This window comes from Crocuta crocuta, unplaced genomic scaffold (genome assembly GCF_008692635.1).
Source record: "Crocuta crocuta isolate KB4526 unplaced genomic scaffold, BGI_CrCroc_1.0 scaffold229, whole genome shotgun sequence".
Taxonomy (NCBI): domain Eukaryota; kingdom Metazoa; phylum Chordata; class Mammalia; order Carnivora; family Hyaenidae; genus Crocuta; species Crocuta crocuta.
In genome coordinates, this window is record NW_027536464.1 from 326,070 (window position 1) to 347,971 (window position 21,902).

The 21,902-nt window shown below is 32.9% G+C and overlaps 1 protein-coding gene across 1 annotated transcript in view; it reads left to right on the forward strand.

Moving 5' to 3' along the window:
• SPAG16 (sperm associated antigen 16) overlaps nucleotides 1-21,902 on the forward strand; it is a 495,050-nt gene that overhangs the window by 132,077 nt on the left and 341,071 nt on the right. The window contains exon 5 of the mRNA XM_077748565.1: nucleotides 1,799-1,925. Within this exon, the coding sequence (XP_077604691.1) occupies nucleotides 1,799-1,925 (127 nt within the window). The remainder of the gene's footprint in view (nucleotides 1-1,798; nucleotides 1,926-21,902) is intronic.

Here is a 21,902-nt window from a genome sequence, read left to right on the forward strand (position 1 = left end):
TTTAATTCTGCTTATTTTGTTTTATAATTAAATTCTATATAAGTAAATAATTTACTACTTTACTAAAATAAATATATTCTTATTTTTCTGTAAAATCTCTTTCTGTCTCTCTGTTTCTCCATAAAACTATGGAGAAAGAACAATTATTCTAATAGTTAAATATCATTATTTCAATGTGCGCTTTGGAGTATAAACTTTTAAACAATCATTAGAAAATAGCATGTAAAATTTCTACATAACATGATAATTCCTTAAAAATAAAAAAAAATATTCTGCACGTTTTAGTATTAACCTCAAAAAAGGCAAATAAAATAAAATCCAGGCATACTTATAAATATCCAAATATATTATCTTAAAGGACTAGGTATTACATTTTTTAAGCTTTTGAACCATATGGTCTCTCATAACTATGCAACTCTGCTATAGTAGTGGGAAAGCACAACAGACAAGTGTAAACAACTTGGCATCTTCTAATAAAACATTATTTTCAAAAATAGGCAACCAGTCTATAGGACATAGTTTGTTCACCCCTGACATATATTGACATATATCATCAGCTTTAATAATCAAACTATTACCAAGCTCTCTCAGAAATATTGAGATTAAGACACTAATATAGAATGTTCCTAATTAATGAATTTATTGATTTTTGTTTTGTTGTTTCTGATATTAATTAATACAATACTTAATTTTGATATGGAAAGGGTCAATCAAAGGGAGTGTCACTAGTAACTTACATACATATTAATATACACAAATATTTATATCTCTTGATTTCTTTAAATAACACCAAAATCAAGTGAGGAGGAACAAACTTTGCTTAAAACAGTTCTTAGATGCTTTGACTTCTTCCCTTCCCTTTTATATTTATGACCTGGGTCAAAGAATCCTAGAATGTTAGAGCTGGATTGGACCTCTCAGTACATCAAATTAAGTAATCTTATTCACACAGGAAGGAAAGCTGCTGGCATTGAGATTGCATAAGTTGCCCCTGGTCACCCTGCTAGCTCTTGTCAAAGTTAGAACTGAAACTCAGTCTCCTAGCTCCTTTTGCAGAGGTTTTCCCACTATGCCAGACTACGGAGTATGGCATGGCTCAAGCCAGAGAGGAGCCAGTTTATCAGAGCTTAAACAACTAGTTATCATATTAGAAATGCGCTTATATTGACTCCTGTGTTCTCAGCACTGTTAATTATCCTGCTTCTACTCGTTCTCTATTTTTAACATATGCTTATTGAAGTTCATTAAAAGCAATTAAATATTATAGACAGAAAATAATGCTGCTCTGTATATACCCAGTTTCTTGGCAAAAGGCAAAACTGCAGTTTTCTTTCCTTCTCAGTTATTTCTAAGAGTTGAGATCAGAATCGCCTGGAGAACTTGTTAAAACCACACATTGTTGGGCCCCAACCCCAGAGTTTCTGATTCAGTGGGTTTAGGATGAAACCTGAACATTTACAGTCCATTGTTTTCTTTTCTTGTCATATTCCTTTATTAGATGGGGACAATTTTTATTTAGTCATTTCATGAGAAGGAGTACATGACACTTGGTGTGACTTTATAAATTGAAGGTAACTAAAACTTAATCAGTTGTATGCTACTAATTCTATAAAGTGCTTAGGATGTCAGATGACTATAGAATTTCCCTTCAAATGTGGCTTTTGTACATTTTTGTCATTTATAAAATTACTTTATGCTTCAGATACTTAAATTATCTTCATTAGCATTGTGTAGACAGCATAAGAAACAATTAGCTCCTAGCTCCTAAAACTTGAACTCTCCATTTCTCTCTACACAGTGAAAGATGCAGATGTACTTTGTATGGACATACAGATTCTGTGAACAGCATCGAGTTTTTTCCTTGCTCCAACACACTTCTCACAGGTTCTGCGGATAAGACCCTATCTGTATGGGATGCAAGAACAGTAAGCAAATCTTTCACCCTTTTTCTGGGTTTTGAGAAGTCTAACCACTCTTAGTCAATCTTTACGTACTGAGTGCAACTTATAAACTAATTGTGCAAGGTCATGGAAGTAAAAAATGGTAGTATCTTCCTATTTATAAGATCTTGCTTATGTACTCTTACTTAACCCAGCCTCCTGAATGTAGGGGTTATAAAAATAATGCAATTACTTCATTAAACATCAATTCAACAATTATTTATTGAGACAAACTGCTGGTTCAGGAAATATAAAAGGGGAACACGTAGCACTTCTCCTTAAGGATCTTGCAGCAAAGAGAAACAAGAGACTATCTTAATGCAGTGAGGTATGTTTTTAAACGGAAGAACATACAAGAGGGAAAGCATGGAGAACTGTCATCTGCCTGAAAGAGTATGGATGGCTTCCAAGAGGAGTCTGTGCTTGGACTGAGATGTGGAGGATAAGTAGGATATATCAGGTAGTCTGGAAAGTGTGGAATCTGGGAACAGGTAGTACATATACAAAGCAGTAGAAATGTGAGCCTATGAACTGGATGTAATAGTATGTATAAATAGAGCTTACAGAAGAAGAAACAGCAGGTAAGAGTATGCAGAGAGACAAGGACAATATCATGAAATACCTGATTCAGGTTTTATAGTGTTTCAGAGGTAATCTGTTAGAATGTTAAGGAAATAGGGTAACATAATCAAATTTGCCTTTTAGAAAGACTAATATATTATGGTATTTAAGTAAGGGAGTCTGTTTCATTGAGGAAGTTGGTACAACAGGCTATGAGTGGATAGGAACTTAAACCAGGAAGCCAACAACAAAAGGAAGGGAATGGATTAAAGGCAGGAGGTTTGACTCTCAGAATTGGAAGAGTGATTGGAGGTAGAGATTATGGGAGGAAAAGGTGTCTAAGGTGATCAGCTGTGTGTTTGTCCACAGCTGAGGAATGTCCTACGTCATGGGATTTTCAGTGCTAAAACCAGACAGCCCTATCTAGATTACTGTTGGAAGACAGACATTTTCAAATGTCTACATTTGAAACAGTTTTCAAACTGTTTACTTTATGCTTCAGTTTAAACTGAAACTACATTTTCAAACAGTTTGGTGGAAGAGATGAAGAGGAGAAAAGCCTGTAGCTCTAGAGTCAAAGAAAAACAAAAGGTTCTCCTTTGTTCAGATAGGAAAAAACAGGTTTATTGTTTTAGGGAAAGAGCAAAGTGAGGACAAGGGCTTGAAGATGGAGGAGGGACAAGAGATAACACAGAGGCTTATTGAGCACAGAGTTTAGTGATTTGAGAAATGCAAAGATATGCAAAACAGGATCTCCATATCCATTCTTAGTAATATTTGATAGAATATCAAAGAAAACAAAGACTTCAGGAGACTATATCAAAAAAAAAAAAGAAAGAAAACAAAAGGAAATATCTATAGTTCCTGATTCCTGGGTCACTAAGGAAATGCAACTTGTAATTTCTCTCATTTATGACTCATGATTAACATCAATAAAGGATTAGGATGATGAATATACAGACGGTGGGAATAGCAATCCAGTTCAATATGGGAGGCCCTATGTAGTCATCTGAGGCAAATTAATTTACGATGAATACACAACAAGAAGTCCTCAGGTTCACATATTACAGAAAAAGGCTACAATATCTTAGACACCAACTTCACATGTTGCAGAAATTTAGACTTCTGAAGAAACAGAAGTCAAAAGGCACTGGGGAAAAAGCATGTCAGACATGACTTAAGAATAAAATCAGAATGATTTGTTGTTGAGTACAAAGGTCCTGCAAACTTCTCCTTGCTTTAAAATAGCTTAGGCCCTGATACAGCAGAGTTCACTCCTGCTAATGGAGCATCAATGGAAAAGCAAGATTTTCAAATGCATTTAGCCTAAATACTTAGATGTGAAGTGCGTATAAAAGCAACTGGTAAAGGAAAACCCACAGAGAAAATATTAATTTAGCAGTGACCCAAATCTTATGTTCATTTTCACTTGATTTCAGGGGTTTTTTTCCCCCTCTTCTCTCTGAAAATGCTTTAACTGAATGTTCTCAGAAACTGTGTCTCTTATTTATTTTTTCTCATGAAAAACTAAAGCACTAGTGCTTTGAAGTAAAACCTTTCTTATTAAGAGAAGTTGCTTCTATATATTTGCCTTAAATGCATAGAGTTGTTTACTGATGGTGACCTTCCTATCTGATTTGTGAGCTCTATTTGTATTGTTTTTATTTCCCACAGTATCTCTGAGAGCAGAAGAAAGATTCATCACAGCAAAGGGCCTTTCGTATACTGTAGCATAGCATTGGATTAAATGTTTGTGCAAAGAAAGGTTGTGAATCCCAAAAATATCTCTTTAATCCATATATATATATACATATATATATGGTTGGTGAATATATGGATAATTGTGAATATATCGATAATATATGGATAATATAATACATATCCATATATATATGTATATATATGGTTGGTGAATATATGGATTATATACATATATATACACACACACACAATATATATTGAATTGGTGTAATGGCAAATTAAAGTTTAAGTTACTATGCATGCTAGCTTTAAATTAATACTAGAAAAAGGACTCTAAAATATTTTGGCATAAATGAAATTTATGTTATTCATAAATAATAGTATGTATATAATTGATTAGAAATAAAATTCATTCAATTAGTTTATTTTCTGAAGACATTTTCAAACCGGATGTTAAAAAATATATACTTAAAATGCTATAATGTAATATAGAATTAGCATGTAAAACAAAGGGAAATTTACTTTTTATTAATAATTAGACAATGTAAGTTATTAAATAAAATGTTAATATAAAATTCTGCAAGTAACATATGACAATAACTCTAGAGTTAAAACAGAATTGTTTTATTAAAGTCACATTAGGCACCTCTGGTGATTTTGTTTCAGATTCACCTCATTTCTTTAAAACCCAAGAAAGCTTATAAAACTAGATTTAAAAAATTAGATAACTTTTTAAAACTACATGTATATGTTGTTAATATAATATGAATTATTTGCTATCTTATATCCCAATGGTTCATGCAGGAGTTAAAAATAAATTTACTTTTGTTGGTGAATATTAAGAGATATTGAAAGAGAGGCACCTGGGTTAAGGTGGGTTAAGCATCTGACTTCAGCTCAGGTCAGGATCTCACAGTTCGAGGGTTTGAGCTCTGAACTGCTTCAAATTCTGTGTCTCCCTCTGTCTCTGGCCCTCCCCTGCTCATTCTCTGTCTCTCTCTCTCTCTCTAAATAAATAAACATTATTTTTTTAATTAAAAAAAAATACTTTGAAAGAGAAACCCAGGGTAACTGTTTTTCTATCACATAGCTTCTTCTATGTGATAGTACACAACATGTTGATATTGATGGAGTTTTTTGGACTCGTAACATTAGCTGTATCCATATTATGCCAGTGTACTTCTTCTTTATAACTTTTAGATTACGTTCTTTAATAAATGATAAACTGTCTGGTACCCTGAAAGTCTGTACCAAAAAGGAGATAATGGCTTCCTTCTCTTCCTGGTAAAGCAAGGACAGCCATTTTGTCACCTGGATGTGATCAATTTCTATTGAGACATCCTCTAAAATAATTTTTGATGAAACATGAAAATGACCAGTGAATTATATTCCTATAAATTAGTTTTAAACCTCTTTCTCCCATTTCCAAACATATACTAGTCTTAAATCATTAACCTAATCTAACAGCTTATTGTCAAGGATAATGAATGTACAGACCTCTAAGTCAGTCTCTAAGTCAACTAGACAGATCAGCTCTGAATTTTGTGGGAGATGAGGAGAGGGATATAAATCTCTATAATTACCAAATGGAGGCTATTAAATAGCTTGCAGTTTGAAACTCATGAACTTGCTCTGTTTTATAGGACTACATACAGAAAGAGTATTTTTTCTCAAAGTTATGAAACAGTGAAAGCATTTTATTAAAATTGAAAAATAAGATTAGAACATTGCCAGAAAATTATGTATAATACAGTACATTAAATGAAAACTTATAATGCCCTCTCAAAAAGTGACATGAAAAAATCCAAATATACATCAGTGATTTGGAAGCCTATTTAAAATAAATGCAATGAGATTATTAGTCATCACAAGTCCAATAAAAATATTAAGCCATTTGATTTTTTTTTTTAAGAATGTGCTCACAGTACAGTAAAGCATAGGATAGAATGAGTTATACATCTATGAGTTGTTCAGAGCTGGGCTGGCAACAGAGTTGCTGACATTTTGTCTCTTGTGATGAATCAAACATAGAGAGTTCGTGCCCGAGACTGCCTTTGATGGCTGTGCCTTGCCCCCTGTACTAACTGCAGGCTCTTGTCCAGCATACAATGTTTTCCTGACTTAGCTTTAGCCAAAAGATCTAGTAACTGATGACTGTGAATTCCTGTAAAGTGGAGGAACTAAGTCCTCATCAAAGGAGTTATACTGCTAGGTCATATCTGGTACCTAGCCCAGGATCATCTCCAGAGTTCAGCCTGTACCCTGCATATACCTGTTGGTTTCCCCTGATAGGATCTGGTTAACTCTCAGAGGAGCCTAGCATTATTCAGAAGATAGAAGATAGAAATAAAGGCCAAGTCTGTACCTTCTCTCTCTAGGTTTTATTCCTCAGCCACATTCAATTTAGTAATCTTTATTGAAAAGCTTTGTGCCATGCAACATACTGGGTTCTGGATTATTGACTGTGACACAGTCCCAGCCATCAGTGAACACGTGGTCTATTAATTCGTATGCAGTGGTGATAAAAATATATAGGCAGAAAGATAAGTTATTTTAAAATAATGTAGTAATTGCTATATATAACTACAGCTTTGGCCTTTTGTACCAAAGCTCACTATTTCAGAAGGTGATTTTATGACTAACACTTAACTGGATACCTCCTCTGTGCCATCACGGTACATATACAATCTATGTAATGCTTACTGGAATTACCATTATTGTATATATTAGTAATTGAGAAAAAACAAAGAAAGAAAACAAAGGCTTAGAAGAGTAAAATGAGTTGCCCAAGATCAGCCAGCTGGTCAGTGGCAGAATCACGAAAAAGCTGGCTTTTCAACCTCAACTCTGTATGGTTATTTTGTGGCCCCTAATTTTTGTTGGTTCTCACTGCAAATTAGAAGAGTGTTAAAATGACATTTCAGTGAGAAAAGATGATTTAATATCCCTATATTTCCCAAAATATCAGCTTAACACAGTAATTCAGCGATGCACAAGTCAGATCTATTGCTTAGGTTTAGCAACTATCAGAGCTGCAAACGATGCTTCACAGACACAAAGCTCTTAAGGGAAAAAGTGTACAGTGGTCAGTATCTGTCAATTTGGATACTGGATTTTCAAATTCATCCACCAGTCATACAGAGGCATTTTTCCTAAGATTATGCTAGGCACTTTTTTTTCCTGAGGTTGATGTATTGGTCTTATAAACTAATCAGAAGTTTTCAAATACAGGCAATTTGATACAAGCAGATACATTTGAAAAAATAAACATACTTAACTGTTTTTCTATAGAATCATGAGCTTACATCCTAAATAATCTTGCAGTTATATCAGACAGTATAGCACAGTAGGAGCACACAGTCATTCTGACTGAATTCAAACCCAAGTTCTGCCACTTATTATCAGTGTGACTTTGGGCATAATTGTGTAAAATCTTTGCATCTCAGGGACACCTGAGTACTCAGTCGGTTAGGCGTCCGACTTCGGCTCAGGTCATAATCTCACCATTCCTGGGTTCCAGCCCTGAGTCAGGCTCTGTGCTGACAGCCAGCTCAGAGCCTGGAGCCTGTGTCAGATTCTGTGTCTCCCTCTCTCTCTGACCCTCCCCTGCACACACACACACACACACACTCTCTCTCTCTCTCTCAGAAATAAAACATTAAAAAATAAAAATAAATAAATAAAATCTTTGCTTCTCAATTTGCTTGTTTGTGAAATGTGGATAGAAGTACCTATACATAAAGGTGTTATGAATAATCATATGAAGTAGAAGATTGACTGATATGTATAAGAACTTAATATATTTTAGATTCTTATAACAGCTGGTATATTATAGTTGTTTGCCTACTCAGATCTGTCTATCACGTAACTCTGAACTTTCTTCTCTCATTTTTCAATTGCTGGCATAATAGGTGCTCAAAAGATGTTGGAAGGAAGGGAGGTAAGAGGAGTGGAACCATTAATCAGATGTTTTTCTTCTTATGCAAAGAAGCATTTTGCCTGAAAAATCTAGTTTTCTAAAAATTATGAATTCATATTTTACTACATAATAAAAATCATATTAAATAAGTTAATTTAATGTAACCAGATTTTTAAAAATTGTGACTTAACTCATAAAATGCTTCATTTCTCTATATATCTCATATATAGCACCGAAAATCCTTGCATACATATCACATATATCATTGTTTTCCTCTTATCCCTTTTAGTTAATGTAAATAGCATTGCAGGGACCAAAGTGCATAAAGTAGATTTTTGTATATGGGAGCCAGGCTTTGAAAAAAAGTTGAATATCAATGGAAACAACAATTAATTACTCTGCATTTCTAACTGAAACACACATATACATTAGTTTTATTCAATTATTTCAGTTCTGTATGAGTTAGAAATAACTCCTTCATATTTCATGTAGTTAATTTAAATTTAATCTAATAAAGATATAAAGTTGTGCTGTAAGTAGGCATAACAAAAAGTAAATTTTGTAACCAATTGTTTAGAAAAAGTTGAATATTCTCAATAACAATTCACTCTTCTCATAGTTAAGACACCCCTTTGCATTCTGTTATATTCAATTGTATGGATTGGATTGAATTCTAGGATTGGAGGGACCAATCCAAAAGAAAAATACCAAGTATTGAAAACTTATCCTTTGGGTAAAAATAACATGAGCTAAATCTCAAAAACTTTTCCCTGAAAAAAACTCAATTTTTATTCCATTGATTAAAGGGTAATTTATATCAATTTGAAAGTATTTATATTGTTAGTAGAGAAATTATCATCTAGGAGGGTATGAAATTTAGATATAGACAATTCATTTTCTCTTATGTTCTTTAATAATAGCTATAAGAAAGATATATAGCATATTCTGTCACTTTAGATACATAATCTAAACATCACAAACAATATTACATGTTAGAGAATATGTTCACCATATTATAGATGAAGCCAGTGAAGAGATGTTAAATAAATTTTTCAAAGATCTACAGCTGTAAGTGGTGATCTTAAGATTGCAACTCTGTTCCTTTTGGCATCAAAGGCCTTGTCCCTTTACTGCTACATGCTATCTCTTTTTTATTTAACGACGTTAATAAAACCTGATTATTGAAAGATATTTGTAAACATCTGTCTATGACACTCAGTTTGATAGTGTCCCAAATAAAATGAAAACCCTCTAAATTTCAGCTTCATCACCTTGTCTCCTTTATCATAATATATGTTCTTAGGGAAGAGTAAAGATAAATGTATGGTAAAACATAATTATTTAGTTTAATATCCTTATTAAAATCATATAATACTTTCCAAAGCTAAACAGATTTTTTTTTTCATTCTCTCTCTTGAATGGCAGTTTCTCAAGTTGCCAGTGAAATTATATGGATAGATGATTGCTGGGAAGTTAAAGCCAAAGAGAAACATGAGTATCATCTTTTTTAGATGTGATAGAACCTAAGTGTGATTTCTTGGTAAAAAATAAATTTTGGGACCTATTTGCATTGAAGAAGATATAAGGTTATCCTGTAAGAATATTGAAGGAACCTTAATCATAGAGTATGTTTGACCAAAAGGAAATCCCAGTGCATTGCCTCTATCCTTTCTGGCTTGAGTACAGTGTAGAGAAAATATAGAATTTGAAGTCAGATAGAATGGAATTTGAATCCAGATTCTGTCACTTTCTAGTTGTATGTTGTAAGGCATGATATTTAACACCTGTAAAGTTCAACACTTTCTTTTTAAATTGAAGTAATAACTAAATCGCAGCGTTAGCACTGGGAGTATGTATTTGGAAGCCAAAAATGAAGTTATTTTCCCCTTGATTGGTAGCTAAGAATGCTACTGGCAAGTCTTCTCATGATTTGTAGTTCTGTCTCTTTGGTTGATGGGTTAAATGGTGCTTAATGAAATTGAACAATTCCATTGCAGACTGCTTTACCCAGTGTTTTCTCTATTGCTGTCACTTTCAAGAACTCAGTGACTGTAATTCATTGCATCAATTTGTAATTCCACCATCCTTATAGTGTTTATTTGACCTATCTTGCTTGTAGTCCCCAATTTCAATTCAACATATAGAAATTACTTAGGAATAATCTTGTCACTTGTTATTTATTCTTTTAAATTTTCAACCCATTAAAGCTTCAATAGTGATGACTTGGCTGTACTTTAAGTTAGTCTTAACTTTGAATTCATTGTAGCACTACATGTTAATTATAATTTTTAGCTACCATTGATGAAACTAAAAATTAAATGCAGCATTTTTTGGCAAGTGTTTCTGGCATCCTACTATGGTTATGATCAGTGAAAGGTAAAACTACACCTCTTGTTATGCAGCTCTACAGCACCAGAAAGTTATTAACAGTTAATTAAAGTACCTTTCTAATGGATAATCATGAACATTCCAGATAATCGTTTTTGACCATTAATTATATTCAAGTCTTTTATTCAATGAAGAAAACACTAAAGAGGAAGATAACTTACCTTGTGGGCCCCCTCTTTCCTCATTACATATACAGCTTAACTATATTCTGAGTACACTGATGTAAATTCAGAAACATCACTTGTAGCAGTTATGTGTTGTATACTTAAAAGCAAAAACACTTCAAATTTAGTCATACTACAAAATGGAATTATAAGGTTCTGTAAAAGATATAATAAAATGGGCATTTATTGTTTATTTGACTGCCTAGCATCCAAGAAATATTCTCATCCAGGGGAAAACTAGCAATGTATGAAATTTAGCCTGGGCAGGGCTAAAAAATTCTGGTTTTCTGTTTGTTTGTTTGTTTGTTTGTTGTTGTTGTTTTTTTTTTTTTGGTTAGATTGTTGTGGTGACAAAGAAGTTAGAAGATGGGCATGCCCACCTAGAACTATGAATTTGGAGGGAATAATGCAACGGCAGAGGACCAGGTAGGAAATTGTTTTTAGTTGAAGTATTGTTTAGAGTCCACATTTATCAGAAGAAGGGTCTTAACCAGATGTTCTCAGGAATTTGGCAATGTTTACTGTTACTTACTTTCCTTTAGTTCTTATATTTATTATTATTTTTTTTTAAACTTTCTAATTTCTTCTATTTTGGGAGAATGAAGAGGTAGTAGTTAGCAAAATAAATTTCTGTTGCTTACATTCATGAACCCTAAAGGATATACACATCAAACCCAAATAACAAATAAAAATGGTTTATTAGATATTTTTTTAATGTTTTTTTAAATTTGTTTCTGACAGAAAGAGAGACAGCATGAGCAGGGGAGAGTCAGAGAGAGAGGGAGACACAGAATCTGAAGCAGGCTCCAGGCTCTGAGCTAGCTGTCAGCACAGAGCTGGTTGCAGGGCACGAACCCACAAACCACGACATCATGACCTGAGCCGAAGTCGGTTGCTCAACTGACTGAGCCTCCCAGGCGCCCCAAAAAATGGTTATTAGATATTGAATGAATGTAGTAAGAAAGAATAAATCAACAATTAAAAGGAACCCATGAACCATAGTACTTATGAAGACCTATAAACTAAAGAAAAACACTTAATACTTAAACATGTGTATGTGTGTATGTTAATCCTAAATTACTAATGAGCCAAAGAGTAGCCAAGTCTTAAAATTACAATAAGGAGTTTGCTTTATGATACAGTTTATGAGCAACAACCAAAAATATACTTAGGAAAAAGTCATAGTGTTAAAAAATTTTATTATTATTTAAGAAAGCCTAAAATTAAAGTCACTTTACAATATTAGCAATAATACAATAAAAGTAACTAAAGTAGCAAATAGAAAAAAATAAAGAGGAAAAAATAGAATTTGTTGATCTAAAACCTGATTCTTTAGGAAAGTCAATAACAAACCGTATTTTTCCCTTTGCCTCACTATTATTTATTATTTTACTATTTCAGTAACATAGAAAAATATATATACAGAGGGAGAGATGAAAAGATTATTTCCAATAACCTATTTAGTAATCCTGAAGAACCAAGAAACAACTCAGAGTTGTAGAACTAATGAAAATGTCATAAAAGTAGCTCAGCACAATTAAATGAAAAAATCGGTAGGTTTCCTCTCTGCTGGCAAAACAAAAACAAAGGTTGAAAATTCAAATTCACCACTTAAACAAAAAATGTACTCTATAAACAAAAAATTCATAATATATAAAACTGCATAATGATGAGCGGTAAATTAATGTTGACATACATGTAAAGACATTCAAGGTACTTGGTTAAAATAGACAAACATACCACCTAACTTTATAAAGTAATAGATAGGTTTAATGAAATTCTAAGGAAGATCTTAATAATGTTTTTGCTTTGAGTGTTTTGGGAAATTGACAAAGTGATGCTAACTTTTATATCTAGAAGAGCAATTGATAAAACTGGAAAATAATAGGGGCTCCTGGGTGGCTTAGTCGGTCAAGCGTCCGACTTTCGCTTAGGTCATGATCTAGCGGTTTGTGGGTCCGAGCCCCACGTTGGGCTCTGTGCTGACTGCCGGCTCAGAGCCTGGAGCCTATTTCGGAGTCTGTGATTCCCTCTCTCTCTGACCCTCCCCTGCTCACGCTGTCTCTCTCTTTCTCCTAGAAATAAATAAAACATTTAAAAATTTAAAAAAAAATTAAAAAAACTGGGAAATAGTATCAACAAAGATTGGTAAGGAGAAGAAGGCATTAAACCATAATTAAATATTACTATTGGGGCACCTGGGTAGCTCAGTCAGTTATGTGTCTGACTTTGGTTTGAGCTTAGGTCATGATCTCATTGTACATAAATTCAATCCCCACATTGGGCTCTGCACTGACAGTGAGGAGCCTGCTTGGAATTGTCTCTCCCTACCTCTCTTTCTCTGCCCCTTCTCCACTCATGCTTGGTCTCTCTCAAAATAAATAAGTAAAATTTAAAAACTATATAAAAACTAAAGAAAGATTGATAACCTAATCAATGAAAGAGAATATAGAGCTATGGAACATACCCTAACTACATAGTATACAACATAAATTCTTGATTCTAAAAGGAAGCATTCCTGAGTCTTCTTAAGGCAATCAGCCTCATTCTCTTTCTAAATGCTGGCTATCTTTGGACTTTGGATATCTGGTTAAAGTTCCATCTACTTCAAGGAGGGATCATGCCACTATTCAGTCAGTTCTTATTTCTTAATCTTTTTTTTTAAATTTATTACAGAAGTAAAATATTGTTCAAGATAGAAAGTGTGGACTTTTCAAAAATACTAAAACAAAATCCCCTAAAGATAACTAATGATAAAATTTTACTCTTATAACGTTTCGGATTTTTACATTCAATAGATATTTTTTAAAATTTCTACAGTCATAATAGTAGCATTGAGCTATACCTAGTAATGCATAAGCTAATTTGTCTTCACTTGGTAATGTATCTCGAATATTTTAAATATAAATGTGATATATTCTCATTATCATTATTGACGTGTCATGGATACATTATAATTACTTAAATGGATGTATCGCTGTTTGCTTGGAAAATCTATTACTAATGGAAATTTGGATTATTTCTTAAGTATTTGGTACTCTAAACAAGGTTGCATAAAATATCTTTGCAGTTGCCTTTTTTTTCCACACTCATCATTTTATTTTATTGAGATATATTTCTAGGTGTTGTAATCTACATTTTAAAAAAGCATTTAAATCATATTGACAAAGACTCTATAAAACATTGGCCATAGCTATTTATGTATTCCGTACAACATTCCATGAGTGCCTACACTCTTGTCACTTTGATTTTAGCAATTAAATGGGTTAAAACTCTCTTGTCAGTGTTTTAATATGTAATTATATAATTATTACAACCATTGTGATATTTTAAATATTTAGTAAGCATGTTTGATATACAGGCTACCATTGACCTTAATTTCTAAATATACTGGATGTTTAAATTATCTGGCATAGAATTTAGGACTTTTTTTCAAATTTAGTTTGGTTAACTGGTTCTTTGTTTTAAATTCAAAATAGTTATTTTTTTTTTGCTAAATTTCCATTATTTGTATTTTTCTTTCTTTGTCTTGCGAAATTGGTGTTTCTTGGAATTTGTTGTGATTCCCTTAATGGTACAGTTAATGATTAACTCTGTTCTTCAGTTAACTAAGTATTATATATTATATATAGCATAATATATAATTATACATTATATTGTATATAATTATATATTTTATATATTATAAATATAAGTAAATATATTTAGTATTATGCACACATACAGACACACACACAGACACACACATATATATACATACATATATTAGTTGTAATATCACCCTCCAGTTTCCCTGCTTTCTTCCCAGCTGTTTTCTGGGGTTGTCCAAGGCTGGATGATGGTATGAGATAGAGGGAACTAGCACACTCTTGTACTTCAGTTCTCAGATTACAGTGAACATGTCTTCCCCCATATTTTCTGCAGTTATTCTCTGAAGTTTATAATACCTGATTATGGAAAATTATGGTGACTTTGTGAGGAGGCAGAAGTCATGCACTGCACATATTCCATTAGTTCATGGGATCTGAACCACACTTCTGTTATTGTCTTAGTTCATAGAGACTATAGGACTAGGGATCACTGGGTAAATGAATGGTAAGTCATATAAGAAATATGTTCTTTACCTTTTCATAGACACTCTGTGATGCAAAACTGCAGCCTGAATAGGATTCCCAGTTTAGCAAATAGGCATTACATTGTCCATTAGTATTTCTTAATGTGTTTCCATATTTTAGTCTCTTTCTGAATATTTGTGAATACTACATATATCTTGATATCCAATTATAATTATATCAAGTGCCTCAAATCAAGATTTTAATTTAATGTGCATTTGATAAAATTTTAATATATATTAAAGAGTATTCTTCAGTAAGAATCCTCTATATCTCTGATTCAGTGAAATTGAAATAACTTGTTCTGAGATCCTGAATAATTTTACTATTTCTATGTTATATGTGAAAAAGAATTTTGTTATTTAAAAAAATCATATGTATAGATATAGATAAACACCCAACTGTCTATTATTGAGTGTAATATGTTCAATCAACATATAAGTATTGAATACCTAATAGCAAGCACTATTCTAAGTTCTATAGATGTAGTAATTAAAATATAAAATAAAACAGATAAAAATCTTGGCTATGGCAAGATTTTTGGAGAGAGGCAGTTTAAAAAGTAAATAAAAAGAGTAACTAGTGTCTTAGATGACAATACATGTTTAGAAGAAAAAAAAATGTCAGAGAAGTATGATAAGTCTTTGGCTGGTGGGGATGAGGGGTATTGCAATAGCATTAAGATATAATTTGAACAAAGGCCTAAATGACAAGGAGGGACCCCTGTAGATATCCAGGGAAAGAGTATTTCAAAGGAAAAAAACTCAAAAGTACAAGAACTCTGGGGTGGGAGCATGTCCAGTGTGGGTTTGAGGAACAAGCAGGGAGTAACTGGAGTGGATGAGTGAGGGGAATAGCAGTTTGAAAATATGAAATGAGGCCAGAGAGGTGCTGGTAAGTAGGAAGAGTGAAGGCAAGTTACATAATCTTGTAGGTCATTTCAGTGACTTTAGTGTTTACTCAGAGTGAAACTGGAAGTTATTAGAAAGTTTTAAGCAAACTCCCCAACTCTTTAGTTTTGAGTCTAAAGGTTATAGAGAGGGAAAAGCAATGGTGGACACAAAAAAATCGTGTGGCCGTTGTATTTCACATACAAAAGATGGTAGCAGCTTGGACTAGAGTGACAGCAGAGAGGAGGATGTGGTTAAGAAAAAAGAAGAAAATATACCCATACACAAACACATAAAAAGGAAAAGAATGAGAAAAGAAAACGAACAGGAGCTTGGAAAATGTAGAAAAACTCCATTAATAAGACTCACTCACACTTACCTCCCAGACTTTCCCTGCTAATCCACACTTTCAAAGAGGAAACAAATTAGTCCCTCAGGAAAAATAAAATAAAAACATAATCTTAACAACTTTATTTTTATTTGTTACTTCAGAATTATAGATTGACCTTACAAATAACCTTTGTAAATTTGTTTATTCTTTTATATGTATTATATAAAGAAGTGTTGTTTTTTTAGTGCCATGGCTATGAATTTGAAGTCTAAAATCACTACTAAAAAATACAAAGATTTCTATCAACGACTTAAAATTTTCAAGTGAATTTGATTCTACAAGTGTTCACTGAACAGCTGTGAATTCAGAGACAATATATTTACACTGGATCGGCCTCTAAAATAAAGCCAGGAAACTGTAGCAGATGCCATTCACCTGCAGCCTTGCTGGACAATTTCCAGGGCCATTATCAAATTCCTACCTCAAGGTATCCATCTTCATCTCTCTGAGGTTTCCTTCTCTGAGGGTTTTTCTTAGATGCCACAGTTTATACTAGGCTCAAGTTCATGCCCTTGGGGACAAATGGAAGTCAGTGGATAACAAGCTTAGCATGCCTGTGCCCCAGTGGGACAATTGTAAAGCATGTTTTATATGGTTCCTCTTGGGTCGTTAGTGGGACCTCAGGGTCCCAGTCCTCGCTGCTCACAGTGAAGCCATAAGACACCCTTTACTGCCTTCTCTCTTCTTTGGTTCACTTTTCCCATTCCCTTGTGTGTGCTTTCTGGGTGCACATCCCAAATAAGTGACCTTCAAAGTGTTTGTCTCAGTGTGTTTAGTGGGGAACTCACACTAAGCCAAGTAGAAATCTTGAATGAAGTTGCTCTTGTCTGATGGACAAAACAAAAGGCTCAGGAATATTCCACAGAAATTAAGCAAGAGGGATGAGGGGCCCCTTTGGCTTTACTCTAACCCTCTTGGCTTGACTCTAAGTGGAACTTCTGTGTCTCACTTTGTCCAGCATTCAAGAAACAGAAGCTTCAAGAGTTAGCTCTTCATGTTCCCATACCAAATGCACTGTTAATGATAGCATATATTTTGCAAATGGTGAATCTGTTGCTACTTCCATAATTAATCATTTTTTGTCAATAGTTACAAGTGAACACAGCCATGAAATGCAGAATGAATAATTGGGAGCTGAAAATTTATGGGCATATTGAGGAGATATAATGATCACTTGTATCAGTAACAGAGAAGCAGGAAAACAGCTGCTTGGAGTCTGGGCCAGTTTAGAGAAAAAAAGGGAGACTTTGCCAGAGGACGATGTGTTTCTATCATCTAGAGTAAAGCTAGGGAGAATTTAAAGTGCCACAGTCATCTGGAAGGTACAACTAGATTCACAGTTTGAAGAAATCTATGGATATCACACGTTGTAAGCCCTTGGTAAAAATCAAATCCTAAAATTATAAGAAAATTAGGAATTTAGAAAAGACAAAAATAAAATCCTTAAGTTGTTAATGATTTTTTATGTTAAGGTACTTTGAAAGTATAGAAAGGGTTTCTGGTTTGGAAAAAGTTGATATATAAAGACAATGGTTGGGCAAATATTCAATGATCTTTTCTTAGCTTCTTCTGGAATAATCTAAGCTTTAGGAACAGAAATATCCATGACACAGGATACCTTTTTTCTTTTATACAAAGAATCAGAAAGGCACTACTTGTTTAGAGATTGGAAAAATTGTCAACAGGGAGCACATTTCTGTGCCATGAAAAGACTTTCAAATAGTTCAGGCAGCAGAGAAAGATCCTAAGTGGGACCCTAAAGTCAGAAGCCTTGTATCATTATCCTGCAATGACAGGAAAAGTGAAATAAATTCGATTAAAGCAGCATGAATCAAATTAAGGTAATATTATAAAACATCTAATAGAATTGTGAAGTAGGTGAAAATTGCAGCAAATGCATGATCATATGTTTTCCCCATAATTGGGGTTAAATAGATGCATTTCACAAAAGAATCATTTATGGAGTGTCAGTACTCTGATGGGTGTGTAGGTATGGGCGAGGGGAAATGAGGCAAGCATAAATAAAATTCAGTATTGTTCTTACAGAATTTACAGTTTAGTGGTTGAAAAAGATATGTGAATAAATTATTTCAGTAAGTATAAAAAGGGTCAGAGTCCTCAGCAAAGTTATATGCAGAGCAATGACATGATCTGATTTTACTTTCAAAGGATTACACTGGCTATCTTGTTGAGAATAGAGTGAAAGGGGACAGAGAGACAACAATCCAGGCTAAGACCTTGGTAGACTTGAAACAAGATGGTAGCAGTGGGGGTAATGGAAAGGCTTTATTTATTCATCCATTCATGTATTTAGTGATATAACAAAAGAAAATTTAGGATCATGTGTTTTCATTCACTTGTATTTTTAGTTCCCTTTCATCTGGAATAGTTCCTCATTCTTTCTTTGTGTTTCATAATATTGACATTTTGGAACAGCACAAGCCAGTTATTCATAGAATGTCCCTCAATTTGGGTTTATCTGATATTTCTTCTTGATTAGATTCGTACTATGAAACTTTAACAGGAATACCTTAGAAGTAAAGATACTTTCAGGGAATTATATCAGGACGCACATGTTGTTGATCTATATCATTACTGGTGGTGTTGATTTTGATCATTTGGACTCTGCTAAGTCTTTCTACTGTACAGTTGATTATTTCGTTTTTGAATTACTAAATATTTGGTTACGTTGAGACTGTAAATATTCTGTGCCTTCTAAAATATACACCTGCTCATTTTAGCATCTATTGATAATTCTCACTTTCACTGATTATTATTATGATGGTTATTGATGGTGATTTCCTAATTCCATCATTTCTTCATTTGTCAGTTGGTTTCTACTTTAGGAAGAATTTTCCCTTCTTCCCTCATTTCTTAAAATTTATATCAAAGTGAATTCATGTATTTCTATTTTACTCAGTAAATTATAATTTTTATGTCATTATTTTAATACTAAAACTTTTCCATTCTTGGCTAGTGAAAGCTCCTTCATGGTGTCCACAGGGCCTTTTTGACATGTCCATATTCTTCTCTGAATTCCTTCCTTTCTGCTAGCACAAGAGATTCCAGGCTCAACTTGTACTTTTCTTGTAACATTGGAATCAGCCTTTTCTTCTAGAAGTCCCAGTTCCTTTTAATGGAGAATGCTATTAGAGATCAAGATCTGGGTTCTACTTGTTCTCATAACTACTAGGGGATAATTGCTCCTTGTCCTGCTCAGAAAACAGAGCTAGGAAATAGCTATAAAGGTGAATACACACACACACACACAAACACACACACACACACACCCCTGTATCTATCTATATAGCTAATTAGCCATCTTAAAAACTATGGATTTACAATGATATTTCTAGTTCCAATCCAATGACAGATATCCTTCCATTTTCCTCCTTTTCCATGTTTAAAACTCTCCTCTCTCCCAATAATAAACATAACTCCCATTATTTATAAAATATTTACTTATATGTTCAACCTTATAATGTACAGAAAATAGTTTCACTATTACTAACCCAGGCCTTTAGGAAAGGAATCCTACTAGTTAGGATTCAGTATTTGTTTAGAGTTCTTTTTTTCTTTAGACTGAAGGTATACAGTCCAACTACTACCGTATTTATCAGTTATTAGAGTTAGATGTCCCCCATCTCCCATTAGTTGGTGTTACTTATTCAACTGTTATTTATTTGAAATATGTTGGGTGATTTGTTTCTGTTTGTGTTCAGTTGTAGGATTTTCTGCCCTTCCTAATTTGTTTTATTCATTTCCTCTCTTCCTTTTTTGAATCTCTTAAACATTAACATTCTAAGTCAGAACTGCATTAAATTGTATTTACCTTCTTTGTGTTCTCTTTTGGTTTAGTTTGTTTTGTAATTTATAGTTCTAGATTTTTAAGTGGAGAATTTAATTAATTAATTAAGGCATATTGGGTAGTGTAAGGCTATAAAATTTCTGTGATTTCTTTTTATTTTGTAAAAAGTATTACTTTTCACTTTGTATATGTGTATATAACACATGCACATAGATGACATGGATGTGTGTTGGTATTTTCATTTTTATTCTTTTAAATATTTCCTTTAATTTTATTTTGTATTTCTACATTCACTCAAGAATTGTTTAATAAACACATTTTGTTTTTTCTAGTTAAAATGACCTTTTAATCTTTTTAAAATTTTTAAATAATTTCTGTTTTTTTATGTATTAGAGCTTTACTGTGTACAAATTTTAATTATGAAGTTTATTTTTGTGACATAATATGTGGTCATATTTTATGATTGCCCTATGAATGTCTGAGAAGGTATAATCACTATTTTTCAGAGTGTAAATTTCCATATAAACATAATATCTACCTTACTGGTTAGGATCTGTAAGATATCTGTATCCTGTCCATGTGTCTACTTGATTTATCTCACACTAATTCTGATGTATTAACATTTCCTAAAGTTAATATGTTTCTTTCTATGCCTTGTTACATCTCTTGTAGTTTTTGCTTACAAAGGCATTGCTGTGTTATTTTGGTACATGGATATTCACAATTGTTAGACCTTAACTGTGAAGTGAGGCTTTTAGCATTAAAAACAGTAATTCTCACATTTAACACAGTGCAAAGTTTATTTTATTTGATATTAGTATTAGTTTTGCTTTATTACTCTTTCTAGAAGCTCAGTATTTCTTTGTCCATCTCTTTAAATTTAGCCTTTCTGGATTATTTTAAGTGTGTGTCTTGTATGCAGAATATATTTGGGTGTTGCTTTGTCAGACAAATTGAAAATCATTTTCTTATAATAGATGAGTTAAGCTATTCATTCACATTTATTGATATGTGAACTGTTTTATTGTAGCTCTCATTATTTTATGTAATGATTACTATGTATATTTATTTGCTATGATTACTGTATGTGAAGTGGTTTGTAGGCTCTTTTTATAGGAAAGGCTGTATTTTTGTTCTCTAGGCATTTTACTTATTCTTTAATTTTTTAAATTTCCTTGCTTTCTTTTTTAACATGTTGCTATGTTGTTTGTGGTTTTGATGACATGCTTTTAACTCCACCCTATTGCCTACACAACAGTAACTTGCCTCTCCCTTCTCTCTTCTCATCTTATTTTTAGTTACATTATTTCTACTCTGTTAGAACATATAACACATACAATATAACATATATTATAAAACATTATTATTTCACCATTCACTTCACCTTTTAGTGTTAAATCTATAATTAAATATATTAAAAGCTCACCACTATTCCTATTGCTTAAATGTCCCCATTCATCTCTTAATTGTATTTGTGAGTATTTAAAACTACTTTTCACTGTTGATCCTTGAATAAAAACTTCGCTGACTATAAAATCCATGGTTCACATTTCCTTCCCTGGATTATTTTAAAATGCTATTCTACTTGTTCGTTATTTTGTATGTAGTATTTTTAGAAGTCTAATTATCTTGCCAACTAATTTCTTGCCTTCGTTATCTATCTACCTGTCTACCTATTAATTATTGGCTAGAGTCCACAGAGTCATTTTTTTTATTTAGTAAAATCACAAAATTTAGTATTTTTACTATGATAGCACTTTGAATTGATCATTACTAATCAGTTTTCATGCAGTGAGCTCCTTCAGTGTGTAGTTTCAGAACTTCTAAGTTTCTCCTTTAAATTGATCTACCCTATTCCATTAAAGTCTTCAGCAGTAAAAAGGGACTTCATATCCACTTTTGTTACAGGGCAGTTATGATGAAATGCAGCTTGTTTTTACTTTGTTAATGTAGTATGTTTAAAAATTGTCTTAAAATCTGTACTTGTTAACAGAGAAATCTCTTGAGGTCAGCTAACATAAAAGAATT